We start from the raw sequence: 17,602 nt of genomic DNA on the forward strand, positions 1-17,602 counted from the left end.
GTAACAAAATATGTTTGTCCTACAATCAGATCCTACAAACTGCTGTGCTGGCAAAGCATATCAAGAAATTACATATTTACTTGAACAAGGGCAGTGTAATGAATCTAACTTATGATGTACAATCATTATGACCAAGCAGATGACATCATAGTGGCAAAGAAGTAGAGGTCACCATTATAGTAATCAGACATATGTAGCAGCAAATGCACTGTGCAAAGCTGGGATGGGTCACAATCAAAATTAAATTATACATTTATCCATATCAGTGGCTCAGGATGAGTAGCAATGTGCTAATTATTTAGCCCTAACCATCTTTATTCGTATGTCTGGCCACCATAAAGCAATCTGAATGGTCTTACACTATTTTCAGAAAATGCACAGGCTTTGGTGAAGGTATTTGGTTCCAAAGTTACAATGCTGGCAGTCACCAAGAATGCCTCTTTCCTTTAAATTCCAATCCTGCTTAAATGCATAGATGGCATAACAGAGGCCCCCAGATTGAGAAGTTCTAGTGGAAAATGACAGAGGTAACTATTTAGGTGTGCTATGCTAGTTTGCAGCAGTTTTTATAACCTGCTACATATAATATAGTATATACATATAGTATGGGTGTATACAGAATAATTTATCAAGTTTGTAACTTGTTGAATGTACGATTACATGGGGAGCTGGTCATCTGTTGCATCCACCTCCATGGTGAGACTTTTACTGTGCCTTCGCTTCCCTGGTATCCAGGGAACGTTTTCATTGAGATGAGAAGGGTTCAGGCATGATTAAACAAGTCCGTTCACTTTGGGATCAATCCTGTAGCAAACTCCACCAGGATGAACAGGTTAGGATTCAGCAGATTTCCAGCTGAGTCAGGAGGTTCCTAGCTGAGCTGGCCAATACCTGTTCACTGTATTTTTCCATGTATAAGACACCCCCACATATAAGACGCCCGCTATTTTTTGAGCCCAAAATTAAGAAATAAACATTTTAAACACCAAGCAAAACAACTTTGATATTTTATTAAATATTCAAAACACTGGTATATTTAGTACCGTATATTTAAACATCAAACAGTGAGGCAAGCTGTGTAATGGCAGCTGCTCCTGTCAGCTCAGTGTAACTTCACTGTAGCTGCAGCTCCAGCTCTCCCGCCTGTGTGGTGCACTTTCGTCTCAGTATTTACGGTATGTACCGTATTTACTCCATGAGCGCCGGCAGATGCGGACGCTGATCAAGGAGCTGCGACTGCCAGAGCTTCCTGAGTGAGTGTGCTGGGGGGATGGGGGGTCTTGAGTAGCCAGGGGGCGGCTGTGGGAATCAGGTGGAAGGGACAATGTCCAGAGTGGGGGCTGCTGGGAGGGAGGAGTACCAGACCAGGGTTTGACATGTAGTGAGGGGAGGCTGGGGGGAGAGAATATGGATGGCGGCATGTATTTATTTATATATTTAATTGCAACATTCTGCGTATCAGACGACCCCCAATTTTAGACTTTAAAAATTTGGGAGGAAATATTGTCTTATACATGGAAAAATACAGTAACTCCTTCATCCTCTGCTTAGCCAGAGATATGCTGGCATATCTCCCCATCCCAGATCAGACATGACCCAGCTGGCTAATCTGACCCTGGTGGATCTTTAGCTAGTGTAGACCCTATCTGAAGCCTATTCAGCTCCGTCATGTGACGTGGCAACTCACTGTAAATTAAGTCACAAAAAAGGCGGTGTAACTCAAAACACTATTTTAAAGGCTCGTTTTTCCCTCTTCCACACTTAGAAGATGGATGTGGTGTAACTTTACACCAGTTTGCTTTACACCAGCTTCTCGTGTATAGGATTACTCTGTACAGGGTTGTCTTGTTTGCCCCTGTAAGTTACTGCCTGATACAGTTGCCTATAGCTATTCTGTGTGCATTATATATTTACTAAGCTTTTTGTGGTAAGAGTATAATTGACAGGCAGTATGGCAGGATTATATTTTACGGAGATAAAACACTACCGAAGCAGAAAGTGTTGAAACAAACGTTTTTGTCAAGGCATTTTCTCTCCCGGGCTGACACAAAAATGCTTTAAATGTCACTATCATTTAGATTAGAAGCCCTGTTTTCATTTTATTGTTAATGTAGCACTCCTAATAATAGCCCAGTATTAACCAGGGCATTGTTATTTGCTTGCTAAAATGAGTAACTGCAACAAAATGCTATAAACTTAGCAGGTCATGTCACAACAAGAGTTGCAAAACCATTAATCTAAATGGCATAACTAAAACTCAGCAATTTCTCTCTCATTTACTCTTGAGCTGCCATCAGAGATGTATTTTACCAACAAAGCTCTAATGCCTGCTAAGTATCTTAGAAGTCAGAATGCAGACAAACATTTCCCCCCTCTTTCTCTAACTTTAACTCTTAGACTACATACAGTATGTATCTATAATCCTTTCACCAGATTGGTGTACATTTCCCAAATGAATTACAGATGTTTGATCGTATGCAGTATTCAACACAACCTGCAGAAAATGATCAAATGCAGTTTATCAGCCATGTATTATGGTCTGACACATTCCTTGTTTTGCAGTCCTAGGATTTCACTAACCTTCTCCTTGAGCATTCACCCTAATTTGCTTGCACAAAGTTTCTGCAGATCTTAGATTATGCTGGGTCTTTAACTGAGCCTTCATTCTGATTTTAACAGGGAGGATATACAAAGAGAATTCCTTCTGATTTCCTTTACACCAAATCTTGCACAAATGTTGGTTCAATCATATGCAAAAGCACAACACACAAAACAGAAAGCAGCTCAGTGATCTGCTTACTGCCTACTTATTAAAACAAGTGGTTTCTGCTAGAGGACACACCTGAGTCTTTTATATTTAATAATCTCACTGCATGGACTTTGGAATGGCACTTGATTGTAGTTGTGGCCATGGCTGTCTCCTTTGTCAACTCATGTTTGACTTTAGTGTTTAGGTGTATCTCCTGCAATTTTCTCTAATCTCCTTCCACACAACACACGGTGTTAATAGAAGCAATGGTTGTGTGCTTCCATATTGTAATGTCCACACCATTAGCTGTTGTTCCAATTAAGAGTAGGAACAGCAACCAATAAGACACATGTATTGAATTGTGGGCCAGGGTGTGCCATTAAAAAAAAAGATGCTTAGCCATGGTAGCAAATTTCCCCAATGTCACTGATCATCCCCATAAGATAGAAGAGCCAATAGCACAACTGCATTCCAGAGGTTTTTAAAGCACTGTAAGCAGTGATTTGGTTTCCAGAGAAACTTGAATGAAATAAACATTTCCTGTATGCTTTCCTTCTGCAACCACATGCACCTACCCACTAAAAAGCCTGCTTACAAATGATCTGATTTAGTATTTTAATGGGGCACTGTTGATGGAGGGATGAGTTGCCCCAAATAGGGTGGAATTCCACCCGATTTGGAGCAACTCTTCTTCCAGTAGTCTTTTGTATCTTGTCTCACACTGTTCAGGGGGTCGCCTGACCCTTTGTAGAGGCACAGGTGATTGCGGTGGGAGAGACAGAAAGCTTTCTGTGAACTTCCTTAAGTTAGTATTTTGATATTGCACTTTGGGATATAGTTGAACGATGGAGTGTCCAACAATGGACGTACTACACTGAGGAAAGATTCTGACTTCTGCAAAACAAGCATCAATGTGTATTTTATGGGGGAGGAGAGGGAAACATACAGCCCCCCAAAAGAGGACTGTAGTTTTGAACTAAAATGTTGTACTTTGTTCATAATTTCCAGTGATTTACATATCTTAATCTAATAGTTCATCTAATTTTAACTCCCTTTTGCAACTAAATTGCAAAAAAAGGATTTGTAATCTTCAAATTACATTTTAAAAATATACAATACTGATATATTTTCCTTTCAGTGGTGTTCTACTTTTAGCTTTCTCCCTCTCCTTTTCACCAGTTTGGAATTGCAAAGGTCACACAATGCACAACCTAAAATGTTGAGCTTCCCTACACATCTGAAGTGTGACTAATTAGCACTTGGTGAAAGAAACTGAGAAACAGTTCAGTTTTTATAGTGCTTCTTTATCCCACGCAACCAGCCCATTCTGGCAAGAATAACATGATTCTGTGGTAGTTCTGAGCTTATATTAATCTCACTATAACCTTGATGTATACAGATAAAATTAAAAACTGGAGTATACTAAAAATACACAGAGAACAGCAGGGGGGAGAGTGGAAAGAGCAACAACCCCACACTTAGCAAGGTTTAAACCAATCCCCCTCAATAACATCATAATTTACAAATTAAAATCTTAAAACCACTCGGCTGCAGTCTCATACAGCTCACTAACACAGACACATTCTCTCTATACAAACACACTCTAGAGCTCCTCCACAAGAGGGGTTATTCTGGGTCAACCAGTATCCTTCTTCCATCAGTCCTGACCCCTGGAGGGATTTTCTTTTCTCAGAGCACTCAAGGATTCCTCAGAATTTATCAAGATGCTTATGTTTAACTTGTGTTAAATAAATAAATAAATAGTGAAATATTTATACTCCCCTCCTCATTCTCAAAGAACTCGCAAGAGCAACTAGCAATTAAAGGCAATAATCCATATTAAAAATATATATCAAGAAAGCTTGTTTCTTTGAAACCTGGACCTTCTTGGCAGCCGCCCACACAGACACATTTCTCTTTTGCCTCATTCTTTTACACAGGGCCCCTCCTCTCTCCTCATCAGTCTTATTACCTCAGTCACACCAAAACACTGCCTTCCCCTCAACTTTTCACCAGTCATTTCTCTTGGTTGCCTGGAGACTACTGGCTGGTTGCCATCACTTGTCCCCTTATTTATACTGCGCATTCTCTAACTCCACTGAACCTTAAATCCAAACACTCTGATTTTTGCAGACGTGTCAAACATATTACCCCGTTTAAACAGCTAAGGTGTTATCTTCCTGCGGAGCAGGTTGTCAGTTACAAATCAGAGATCCAAATGGATTTTCATTTGTGCTTTTATTATACACTCATTTCCATAGTTACATTAAAATAATAGAAACTTTCATCCACAAATAAGAGAGCTGAAGAGACACAACCTCGCCTTCCTAGTTCTTCAAAATAGAAGGGAGCCTTATATCATGTTTGACTTCAAAATAACTCGTCTTTGACCTTCGTTGTTTCTGTAAGCAATTAAATCTTGTACTGCCAATAAATAAGGCAGTTTTAGTTGAGTGAGCTAGCCATATACTATTAGAAACTAGCTCAAGGCCTCCTGCTAATTTCAAATATACCGTATTTCTGAAATATTCCACTTCTGAAGAAACTTTTAGTTCTTTGGTTTGTTAGAATGGCAGCACATAAATGAGCAACTTTTATTACTAGCTAAAACAATAAATTTCAGATTTTTCAACCTAAGCTCCAGTTGGCACCAAGTTAAGTGTGAATATAGAGTTTTAACACAGATGAGCTTCATTAACTTAAACTTAAGCGTTGGAGCTTTTTAATGCCATAAAATGTATTGCCATAGCAAAGGCAGACTAGAACAATCTGTGATGCTATATATAATATGTTGAGTCATAAGCATTATTTACTGGGGTTTGCTGTTCAGGATAGAAAGGAATCCCACTGGCATTGTTAAGTAATATGATCTGCAAAAGACAGCACTTAATGGCCAAAAATTCATTCCTTGTTCAATGGCATATATACTTAAATGTTTGTAACAGCTGCAGAAATTAAGGTTACTGAAGTACAAAATGGCTTCCCTAGTGTTATTGCACTCTGCTCTTCATCACCATTGCATAGACAAGAACCCACTTCTCCATCTTTTTACCTAATGAGTATTTTCCAGACAGAGAAGAGAGTAGGGGGCCATTAGTTTGTTTCAGTTTATTAGTCTGTGAAAAATACATAAAATTTTTCAAATGAAAAAATATATTACATCAAATCAATAGCTACTTGGTTCAGATTAATGTCTATTTGCAGTTATGTGCCCAATTTTTTCATAAACTATAAAAATGAAACTTGGCACAACAGGAAATCATAGGGGAAATCTAAAACAGATTGGGCCCATCATGTTAAATCTGGCAATGCCCTGCCAAACAGAGAGACAGTATCTTCAGTGGCATCCAAATTGGAGTAGTTTGGATCAGTCATGCCCAAGTTAGGGCACAGTCATACCAAAGTATACCATCTTGACTGAAAACGTTGGCCACCTTTGTGCCAAGTTTGGCAATGGTTATCCTGAGAGGCATCCAAACTTACGCAGAACAGATAGAGATGGACGTCACTTTCCAAAATATATAGTAGCTTAATTAATCAGAAAAATGTCCATTGAATGATTTGAAGGGGCAGTACTGGAATGGCTTTTTGTCAGCCCAAAGGCCACAATAAAGGAGTGTCATGGACTGGTTGGACACAGAGGAATGGTGGGAGGAACCAGCTGGGAATCGAGCAAGGGAAGAAGGCTCAGAGCCTGGGGAGTGGTGGTGGGACAACAATGAGTGGTCAACAAGGAGAAGACTGGGAAGAGGTGTTGGAAGCTGAAGGCACAGTATAACAGGGCTTAGTGTGGTGGGAGTGTCTGTGGCAGAGAGAGGTCCTGAGTCAGAGGTAGAAGCTAAAGCAGGCGAATGGGAGGGAGGCCAAGAGGCAGAGATGAGTCAGGCTGGTGAAGAGTCAATGGTGTCTCCCCCTCCTCCTGTGACAAGCTCCACTCCCCACTGGTTTCCCAGAACCAGAAGAGGCATGAAGCAGGAGGAGCGAAGACAGGCATGCAGACAGTCTCCAACTGCTTGGGGGAAAATTCTGGCGAGGAGTCATAAGATGGCTGTGGGGAGGTAGGGTCCTTTAGTCTTGACAACTGATCCTTGGGGAAGACCTATTGGGGATGAGTACCTGTCATAGCTGTCGTTTTCCTTTTTTAAAGGGAAATTCCCTTATTCCGAATAGGATTCCTCGCAAGAAAAGGGGAAAGTTGACAGCTATGGTACCTGCGCTCATTAGGTCTGACACTCTGTTAGGTCTGTGCAGATTCTGTTCTTGCTCATAAGGAGTTAACTCTAATGTGCAGGGTGTGATTTACTGCTGGCTCGCTCCTATCAGACAGCCACCCCTCCAAGTGCTGCATGCCAAAAGTAGGCATATTGGCACATCATGTCTACACAGACCACACACACTGATACACAAAGACAGACACAAATACACTCAGCAGATCACACTCAGGCAGTCAGACAAAACCGGCTGTGTGTGTATGTGTCTTGTTTCTAGCATTTCTGTTCCCATCAGTGGTACTGGGGAATAAGGCATTCCTCTGACCTCAGTGCTGTAATGGGGAGTAAAAACAAAAGGATTTAAAGGTCTTCTTACCTTGCAAGGTAGCTTCTTCTCCTTCTGATGCAAGAAGATCTTAGGACTCAGGAGCTAAGACAGAGTAGGTCAAATCAGACTGCATAGGCTTCAGTTGGCTCTAGCTCCCTGAAAAGACAACATCTCAGGTAGCTGCCTTAGCAGGGTCCTTTAGAGCTGTCCAAGGTCTTTTATACTTCCTGTTTGACTGGGACTCTTGACTGAATGCTTTCTGCTTCCTCCATGAGCCCAAAGAACAGTTGGGTTTAAGTACAAGTGAATGGGCAACATGTGATTATCTACATCACATGATACAACAGATATTAACTGGGGAGAAAACACTTGCACAACCAAACTTTACAACATTAAAAAACACAACCCAGTCAAATCTGATACAGAGAACTGAGAAGTCACACTGCTAAGAGTGGCAGCTGTTCTGTAGCATTATGAACTAAGCTCACCACATCTCACCTCTTTTTTAACATCCTAAGTGTCAGAAACTTAAAAACTATTGCAGGTTTTCATTTCACAATCGCAGTAGGAAGTCAAGTTACCGGTTTATTTCCACCCACTCTACAGCTTGTGAACGAGCAGAACCTCAGGGTCACTAGAAAAGTGGTGACTTTTGGCACCTCTAGAACACCTGTGAACCACAGAGTGGGACCAAGAGATGAGCAGTTACAAGTTCAGCATTCAATCATGATTATTGGTTGTGGAAAGCTCCCCCCAGGTAGGCATGCCTAGCGCCAGAGACCTTTCTCTTTGGCCCCAGTTCAGTTGGCAACTTTAAGATGGTAATGTTCCTTGTTTATCTTGGTAGTAATATAGATGGGATTCCTGATCATCCTCAGACTAGGGAGCATACAAGGGAGAGAAACAGCATAATAAAACAGAGGGATACAATTATACATAGTGGGGGCAATAATTTAGCAAGAATACTATCATTCTCACAGCTGAAAGGAGGAGGTTCCTGCAATAGTAAGGTCTGAGTACATGTATAAAGGTGGCGTTGGACACAGATTTGCTTTTACTGGTCTCTACAATCAATATTTTGGATCTGTATACTGTGAATATTGAGGAATACTCAAAACCACTTCAACATGAAGCAGTTGCTTTTTAAGACACACCACCATCCTCAGGAAGGGTAAAAATGGTGAACATTTCCCTTGCACATTTAAGGATAACTATAACAACAAACTGTGATCTTAGAACCGTGGAACAACACCAGTGCTCAGAAGTTAGGACTTTGCCTACTATTAGAATGAAATTAATTATGGAATTGATGGAAGGGATGGCAATGAGATAAAAACGTCCTAGGAAAATAACTGCAAGGAGTGGCTCTCTCTCTCTTGAGTGAATGGCACCAAAGAGAAAGTAGACTAAGTAGCAGTTATTACAGTGCCAGTACATCATTTGAATGGCCACGGCCAAAAAAGAATGAAACACAGGCCTTTTAAGTGAAATGAGAAGCCAGAAAACTCTTAATCAATGAACTCATTATTTCCTGCTGGCCTTGGTCCAGTTCTAGCTATACATAGTTGCATAATACTACATGGAATAGCAATAGCTGGGCTGCAAACCTCTGGTGGAAGAATTGCAGAACAAGCTATAACACTGGGGCTAGATGAGGTACAGATGCAACAATTAAACATGTACAGAAATTAATTGTGACCACAGGAGACTCAAAATCCAACTATGTGGATCCTTGTAGTCAAGTAAATCTACCCTTCTCTGCAGATGCATTAGTAGTATCTTTTGTGCTCTTAAATGAACTGAAAAAGGAAACAGGAGCCTAAAGCAGACTTAACAGTATCAGTAAACAAGTATTCCTGTATCAGTAAACAACTTTGCTATCAGTAGCAAAATGGTGATGGAGATAGCTTATTCATTATTTACTGCTTTTAGGAAGAAAAAAAGACTAAATTTTACAAGCATGGTTTTCTTATAGGAGAAAATCTCAGCTTGAGCATCCTAGAAAGCAATATTGTTAAAACTCAGCAAAGGTATTAAAATGGGATCATGTTACTCTGTCTTCTGTAATAAAAGCAGCTGCCTCAAGCCAGTGGGAAATATCCAGGCAAAGGACTAATGTATACTTGGATCACAATGTTATCAAGCCCCCACTAAAGTGCCTGTTTACAACAATGTACAATTAGAGTTTGATCAGGGCCAGTCTGAACAAATGTCGGGGCTTGTATCTTCTACCACAGCCCAAGGCCTGCTGTTGAATCTCTGCCTTAGTCCTCCATATACAGAATGAGAATGAGAGTGAACTACAGAGTTGTGAAGGTAAGTAAAAAGTGTGTATATGTGGATGCAAACGTTTGAAGTAGTACCACTATATTACTTTCAAATAAAGTGGTACCTCGGGTTAAGTACTTAATTCGTTCCGGAGGTCCGTTCTTAACCTGAAGCACCACTTTAGCTAATGGGGCCTCCTGCTGTCGCTGCGCTGCCGGAGCCCAATTTCTGTTCTCATCCTGAAGCAAAGTTCTTAACCTGAAGCACTATTTCTGGGTTAGCGGAGTCTGTAACCTGAAGCGTATGTAAACTGAAGCGTATGTAACCCGAGGTACCACTGTACATTAAATTATGGCTGTATGCCTGCTAATACTCCGAACCACAGAGATCACGAAGAGACTGAAAAGATCAAACATGCAATGAATCCTATCTTCCACTACAGCTGTACACACTGCACTAGTAAATGTACCATTTGCAATCACATACCAGGAGCAGTACCAATGCAGACCCAGCCTCTCAGCAGCAGCATTTCTGCCACTTACTGGGACAGTGATGAGGTTCACCAGCAGAGCCAATCTGGCATTTCCACAGGTGCACCTACACTGCACTGCCCTTGCTACCATCCTGCTCTGGCATACAGCCACAATGCTGCTGCTGGGAGGCTAGGTACACGTCATTGTCCTTCACTGTCAGCAGCTGCTGCTACAAACAATGTTCACAGTGCAGTACTAAGTTGTTGAGCATCAGCCGATAATAGGTTGTATCTAACTAGCTCATACTCAGAGCTGACCCGCTGAAATCAATGAACTTAATAGTTAGCTGTGACTAACCCGAGTCCAATGATTTCACTGGGTCTACTTCTGATTATGTCTTAGTTGAACACAACTTCAGAGGTTCAAGTGATTTCTTGTGTGCAGAACACAGCAGTATGAAAAAATTCAGTCCCAGAAATTAAACCTAAAAGTGGGAGAGGGGGAATGGAGAATCCACAAGCACATTCATGTACAGCCTGCTGCTTCTAGCAGACACCCCCCACCCTTAAGTATCATCTTAGGCTTAAGTCTAAGTTGCCTATACTTAGCATGAGAATTGTGGTGCATTACTTCCCAAGGAGCCAACAATGGAAAAAATGCACTCTTAGAACCATTCATTTAATGCACATACAAGGAGCCATATATTTTTGTGAATCAATATGCATAAGTACGCATAGCCATCACAACTGGTAATAGATAATGGTGCATTCCTATGCACACTAATTCAAGAGTAACTCCTTCTGAACTCAGTGGGATTTACTTCTGAGGAAATATGCATGAGATTGGGTTATTAGTGCAACAGGTAAAATGAACAAGCAGCAATGTCTATTAAAAAGACCATCTCTTGTAAAAATAAAAAAAATAAAATAAAAAGTGCAGCTAACAACTGTAGATTAGTCCACAAAATTAGAAACAAATACCACCTATAGAACAATTCACTGCTGGACATTTTGCAAATGTTTGAACGACACAGAAAAACAAAAGTTTCAACAGAGCCATTCAAAAACAACAGAGCTGAAGGTATATAAAAGCTGAGTGGAGTGTTTGCAATGTTAAGTATAAGCAACAGTGACCTTGCTTACTAGAAACTATATATATTCCTCAGCACTTTGAAAAAAGCAAAAAATTGCTTTCTCTCTGCATCTATTAGAAGTTTGCTCAATTTATTAACACCAGATGCAATACCACAATGCTAAAAAATAAACATGCACTAGATATACAACAAATTTATAATTTCAGAAAATCTGTTCCTTACAGTTAGCGAATACATGAGACCTTGGGTAAAATCCAGTGCTGCCATTTTACTCATGAAATCACCTTTGATCCACAGGAGGCATCTGCCGATGTAAGAAGGGGCGGGGATTCCCTTTCCTGCTGCACCCTCCTGTATGCCCCCTCCCCCAAGAAAAATGTTTCAGAGGGTTGAGACGCTGTACAGAAGAGCATGGGAGGTGGTGATGGGCTGCAACAGGGAGGGGGATTATCCCTCCTCCTATTGCATCAGTGGAGGCTTCCATTGGATCTATGTGAGCAGCACAGCACTACTGAATTTCACCCCTTTTCTTCACCTTTAAGTGCATTACCATGTGAAACAGGTAAAAAAGAATGAAGAATATTGATCTCAATGCTGTTCAGCACCAATAAAAATTCAATAGACCTTTTAACATTCCTGTATATTAAAAACATTTATCAGTATCACTAAAGTTTATCATTTTGTTCTGTTTCAAGATGCAACTGATTTCTATTTACAGCAGTTTGTTATCAATAAAACTTAATATTTAAAAATCTATATTCATAAAAGTATTGCAGAAATTTATAACCTTTGCTTTTTAAAAACGTACATACAAGGAAGTCCCGTGTAAAAGGTTCACTGAAGAACGGAACCGACAGAAGAACAATTTTTATTAAACTCTGCAAAACTCCATTTGAAGGCAGCTCACATTTCAACATTCAAAAATCCTTAATTGCTGCTTGCTTATGAAAACTAAAGTTCCAGTAGTAAAGGTGAAAATGTAAACCACCATGCTATTGAGATCAGTAGAAAATGTAGTTTCTACAGGCATAGCATGTTCAGTAATGATTCTGTAGAAAACAGTTAGAATGTAGTGATATAACAAACAGGCGACTCAAGAGTGGTCTTGAACAGACCTACAGTTATTGTAGCTATTTTAGCAGCCAACAGTTGCTTTTTCCAGTTCAGCTTTCTCCAATCCCAAACAGGACAACCAAATTTAATACCTTCTTAGACCTGTTAAAATTTGGACTTGGTTTGGCATCCAAAGACTCACAAAAACATTGACCTTTTGCAGTCTAAGAACCTGTAAGTCCACCAACTTTACATACTGTGCTTAAATCTCGGTTCTGAAATAATTAGGTACCCAAAATAAGAAAAATAGAAAAAAGTAGAAATAAACATTAAAAAAAAATATATTGCACAGCCACATTACCTAGAAAGTAAAGTTGATGTTAAAAAAGCTCCTCACATGGACGATATAAATTACCTTCCATATAAAAAAGTATAAATATCTCTTAAAATGCAGCAGCAGCTACAGTTTAATATCACACATTATTTGATTCATCTGTTAATGAGGTAATAGCCAAGTCTGTGACAATGTTTTTATTCCTACTGGAAGTATTTTAGGGCAGCAACAAGAAAAAACTTTTCTAAAAATATGTCCGAGTCCAGAACAGCAATGTGTGCAGCTCTTCCAATGAGGGAATCGGCTGTGTTTGGCAATGCACAATGCACATTATAACGAACCAAATTGCATTCCTTGTTTTGAAGAACAGGCAGAAGCAGATTCTGGATCATTTCAGCATATATTGGTCCTGTATATTTAAAAATAAAAAGTTGCATTATTGATTTATTCTGCTGAAACCTTCATATTCCTGCTTCCTATCAAACAACCCTCAGAATGTCTAACAGCAATAATTAAAAAAACTTCAGCGTAAAACAATCCATGAACACAAAACCTCAGCCACCCATAACAAACCCTCCTCCCAGCAAATCAACAGGTGTTATTTTAGTATTTCAAAACTGTAAACCACCTTGTCAAAGCCAGTATATGCATGCAACAAATGAACAACAACAAAAAAAATCCAGTGAGTTTAGCCCAAAGGCCTGCTTAAAAATCCAAGTTTTGGCTATCTTACACAATTGTGAGCAACAGGTGGGCCAACTGGCCCTTTAGGGAGGGCATTCCACAGAGCAGCCTTTACTCGAATCCAGTGTCCTCCAGATGTTTTTGGACTTCCCATCATCCCTGGACACTGGTCAAACTGGCTGATGATGATGGGACTTGCAGTCCAAAACATTTGGGGGACCAGCTGGGAAAGGATGCCACCGTTAAAAAAAGTCATGTGCCTACACCTGACATACTTCAGTATTACATTTCTACACCACTTTTATCTTCCAAAGATCTCAAGGTGGTATACATGGTTCTCTCCCCCCCCCCCCGGTTTCATCTGCACAACAATCCTGTGAAGCAGGGTAGACTTAGAGATGGTGACTGGCCCGAGGTCACCCAGTGAATTTCATGGCTTAATGGGGGTTCAAACCCTGCTCTCCCAGGTCCTAGTCCAACACCCTAACCATTATGCCACAGTGGCTTATACAGTGGTACCTCAGGTTACAGACGCTTCAGGTTACAGACTCCGCTAACCCAGAAATAGTACCTCGGGCTAAGAACTTTGCTTCAGGATGAGAACAGAAATCATGCAGCAATGGCGCGGAAGCAGCAGGAGGCCCCATTAGCTAAAGTGGTGCTTCAGGTTAAGAACAGTTTCAGGTTAAGAACAGACCTCCAGAAAAAATTAAGTTCTTAACCTGAGGTACCACAAGACAAGCAGCAGGGCTTTTAATCTGAACAAACCACACAAACTGAGTCATGTAGGAATAGGAATATTCTCTTCAATGTTGTCTAAGGAATAAATGCCAAATTGCTTCACAGATGTCTATGTACTGGCCATTACCTGTCTGTTTATCCTTCAAAGCTGTTTTACACATCTCAATACGAGCAGAATGATAAGGGACATAACGATCTTGTAGAGATCCTACTAATACTATGTTTTTGAAATACTGCAGACCTGGGGGAAGACAAAAAAAAGGTAAATCTAAAGCAATATACAATATAACTAACACATACAGTTTTCAATCCAAAATGTATGTAAAGTAGCACTGAGCTTCCGGGGGGGGGGGGTACAACATAAAACAGGTGTTATATGTAAATGAACTTTCTTCTACTTGAGATTCCAAATTTTCTATGAGTGCCATAAATTACTGCATTAAAGGACTGGTATCACACCTCATTATTAGAAGACATAGGCAAACTTTAGAACACCTGCTTTAATTGAAAATCAGTGACCGCATAGGTGCAAGAAAAAAGCATTTTTATGGTCATGGCTATCTAAGTTGTTTCAAGTTATCACATTAATGTATAATTCAAAGTACATTACTAATTAAAAGCAACAAAATATTCTTAAAGATTTCGATATTGCTTACCTGCCTTTTTACTAAGTTTGTACAAGAAAGTTTGCCGGGGGTCTGAATGATCTCGACAGGTCAACTGCAATAAAGACCCTGACTTTTTCCACTTCTGCATAAACCAGAGACCTGTATTTTTATATACAGTACTTGTGAGTATATACAGCAGAATCATAACAATATTTACTCAAATACGTAATGTGATATGTTACTGGTAACCTAGCCCCTAATTTATGTTCATTCCATACATCATCACAAGGATGTTCTATGCATTTCACAATTCACATCCTTTTAATGTGTTATCAGTATACACAGCAGTCCACTGGAAGAATTAGCTGAAAGGTGCTAAAGGAATTTCATAAACAGAAACATACATACATACAAAAAATCCTGCATTGGACCTGCAGGATTATTTTGGTTCCCTTATATATCTCAAAATATTCAGTTTGTTGACCTTAGGGTTGTTTATTGTTCAACACTTCTAAAAATATTTTAGAATATTTATAAAGTGAGGCATATCTATAAGAGAATTTACTATGCAGGGTTTAAAATGCAAAATGCAAATATTCAAACTTCTGATCATTTGGAGAAAGGAGAGTGTGTGTGTGGGGATATATATATATATATATATATATATGCTTTCGTAGATTTTCACGGGTATAGGAATGCAGGTTTTGGTGTCTTCGGGTGTCTTCCCGTGTAAGAGTCGGGGTGTCTGTGCGACGTTTCGACGAGGTCTCACTCGTCATCTTCAGGCTGGTGCTTTCGGCTTCTTGTTACTGGAACAGAGCAGAGTCTGGTGTTTGAGTTCCTATAAATACTGTTGAGGGGTGTGGTGTATAGCCTCCAACGTTCTGGGTAGAGAGGAAGTTCCTAGATTAGTGTGCCTTTTCTTCTTTTGTTCCTTAATTACTTGAGGGATATCTTGGGTGATTTCATGAGTGATATTCTGAATATCACTGGGTGGGTCATTAATTACTTGAGGGATATCTTGGGTGATTTCATGAGTGATATTCTGAATATCACTGGGTGGGTCATTAAGTGTAGATTAGATTGCTAAAGCTCTCGTGTCTTGACCTCTTGAGCTTGTGAAGAGTTTTTCTGAGAAGATGGCTGTGCTGCATTTAGTTGTGCTCTGGCTTGGCTTCGTGTATAGGGGCGAGCTATGGTTTTGTGCCTTGTGCCAGCCAGATCTGTGTAGGGATTGCAGGGGGGTGCAGCATCCGGAGGTGCCACTATAGTTTGGTTGCTGGATGGAGTCTGTAATATGTCTGTGGAGAGGGTCTGGGTTTGGGTCTGGTGTGGTTGATTGGTGACGGCGTTCTGTGTGCCTCTGGTTCTGGTGTCGGTTTTTGTGGGGAGGGCTAATTTCCAGATGTCTGGCAGGCGGGACGTGTCGTCACGCTTGTTCATGTTGTGAGGGTGTTTCTCTATCTCGATGGCTTCCATGATTATTCTCTTGTGGTGATGTTCCATGTTAAAGAGCAATTTGGAATCTGCAAAATTAATTTCGTGTCCTGTTTCTTTCATGTGTTGGAAAAGAGAGGAAGTTTTTTCTTCTTTTTTGACGGCATTCTTGTGTTCTGCGATACGTGCATTTATTCGTCTGTTTGTTTGTCCAATGTACGTGGCTGGGCAGACTTTGCAGGGTATTTCATAGACCCCTTGGTTTTCCAGCTGGATTTTGTCTTTTGGGTTTCTGAGGATATTGGCTATTTTTTGGTTGGTGCAGAAGGCTGTTTTGATATTGTGTTTATGGAGGATTTTGCTGATTTTGTCTGTAGTGCCCTTGATATAAGGAAGGAGGGCCATGCCATTGTTTTCTTCTGTGTCTTGGTTTTTGGGGGGTGTTTCTTTTTGGATTAGCTTCGTAACCCTGTTTTTCTGGTATCCATTGGCGATTAACACATTTGAGAGATTCTGTAACTCAGTTGTCAAGTGGTCTTTGTCAGCCAGGCGTTTGGTTCTGGAGATGAGAGTCTTGGCTACGGAGTTTATTTGTGCAGGGTGGTGGTGTGATTGTGCATGTAAGTAACGGTTGGTGTGTGTTTTTTTCCGGTAGATAGTGTGTCCTAGGGAGCCATCAGGTTTTTTGTAGATTAGGACGTCAAGAAAGGGGAGTTGGTTGTTGTCTTCTATTTCCATAGTGAATTGTATTTTGGGGTGTAGGCTGTTGAGATGTGTGAGGAAGCTATCTAGTTTTTCTTTTCCGTGTGGCCAAATTACAAAGGTGTCGTCAACATATCTGAGCCAAAGTTTGGGTTTGTGTTCTGACTTGTCTAAAGCATTGGTTTCAAAGTGTTCCATGTACAGATTTGCGATGACCGGTGAGAGGGGTGATCCCATGGGTGCTCCTTCTATCTGTTTGTATCTTTGTCCATTGTGGATGAAGTACGTGTTGGTTAGGCAGTGGTTGGTCAGGTCCAGGATGTATTTGGGGGGGTTGTATTTGTTTTGAATGGCTGTCAAGGCTTCATTAATGGGCACTTGAGTGAAGAGAGATACAACATCGAAGCTCACAAGTAGGTCATCGGGATGTAGGTATTGTTTCTTTATTGTTTCTATGAACTGGAAGGAGTTAGTAACGTGTGAAGCGATGGATTCTGCATAGGGCTGAAGTTGCTTAGCGAGAAATTTAGCGAGATTTTGTAGAGGTGAGCCTATGGAGCTGACTATTGGTCTGAGTGGTGTTCCTTCTTTGTGTATCTTGGGGAGACCGTAGAGTTTGGGGCATCTGGATGATTTTTCTCTGGGGATGATTCTTAGCTGGATTTCTTCACTGATAGGAGAGGCTTTTATTTTGGATTTGGTGGTTTTTTCCAGATAGGTGGTGGGATCTGTTTTTATAGGTTGGTAGGTAGGGTCTTGGAGTAGATTTGATAGTTTTGCTTGGTAGTCCGATGTGTTCATCACAACAGTGGCGTTGCCTTTGTCTGCTGGGAGAATGATTATGTTGTTGTCTTTCCTCAGGTTGGTGAGTGCTTTCTGTTCTTCTTTGTGTAAATTGCTTCTGGGTGGTTTGCTGGAGCA

At 40.4% G+C, this 17,602-nt stretch overlaps 1 protein-coding gene and 1 long non-coding RNA gene across 4 annotated transcripts in view; one reads left to right on the forward strand and one right to left on the reverse strand.

Moving 5' to 3' along the window:
* The first annotated feature begins 180 nt into the window (after nt 1-180).
* Nucleotides 181-10,927, forward strand: LOC309529955. Of its 2 annotated transcripts, none has more exons than XR_014218550.1 (2): nt 181-527; nt 7,854-10,927. It is a non-coding gene; the product is annotated as an uncharacterized lncRNA (long non-coding RNA). The 2 variants fall into 2 exon arrangements; XR_014218551.1 differs by having other exon boundaries at nt 7,895-10,927.
* Nucleotides 10,689-17,602, reverse strand: part of FAM135A (family with sequence similarity 135 member A) — a 56,205-nt gene continuing 49,291 nt past the window's right edge. For both annotated transcript variants that reach the window (XM_082218233.1, XM_082218234.1), the window contains 3 exons: nt 14,591-14,701; nt 14,062-14,175; nt 10,689-12,918 (listed from right to left, as the gene is read on the reverse strand). In XM_082218233.1, the coding sequence (XP_082074359.1) occupies nt 12,713-12,918; nt 14,062-14,175; nt 14,591-14,701 (431 nt within the window). In that variant the 3' untranslated portion in view covers nt 10,689-12,712. The remainder of the gene's footprint in view (nt 12,919-14,061; nt 14,176-14,590; nt 14,702-17,602) is intronic.

The sequence above is a fragment of the Podarcis vaucheri genome, assembly GCF_965113315.1.
Source record: "Podarcis vaucheri genome assembly, chromosome: 3".
NCBI lineage: Eukaryota > Metazoa > Chordata > Lepidosauria > Squamata > Lacertidae > Podarcis > Podarcis vaucheri.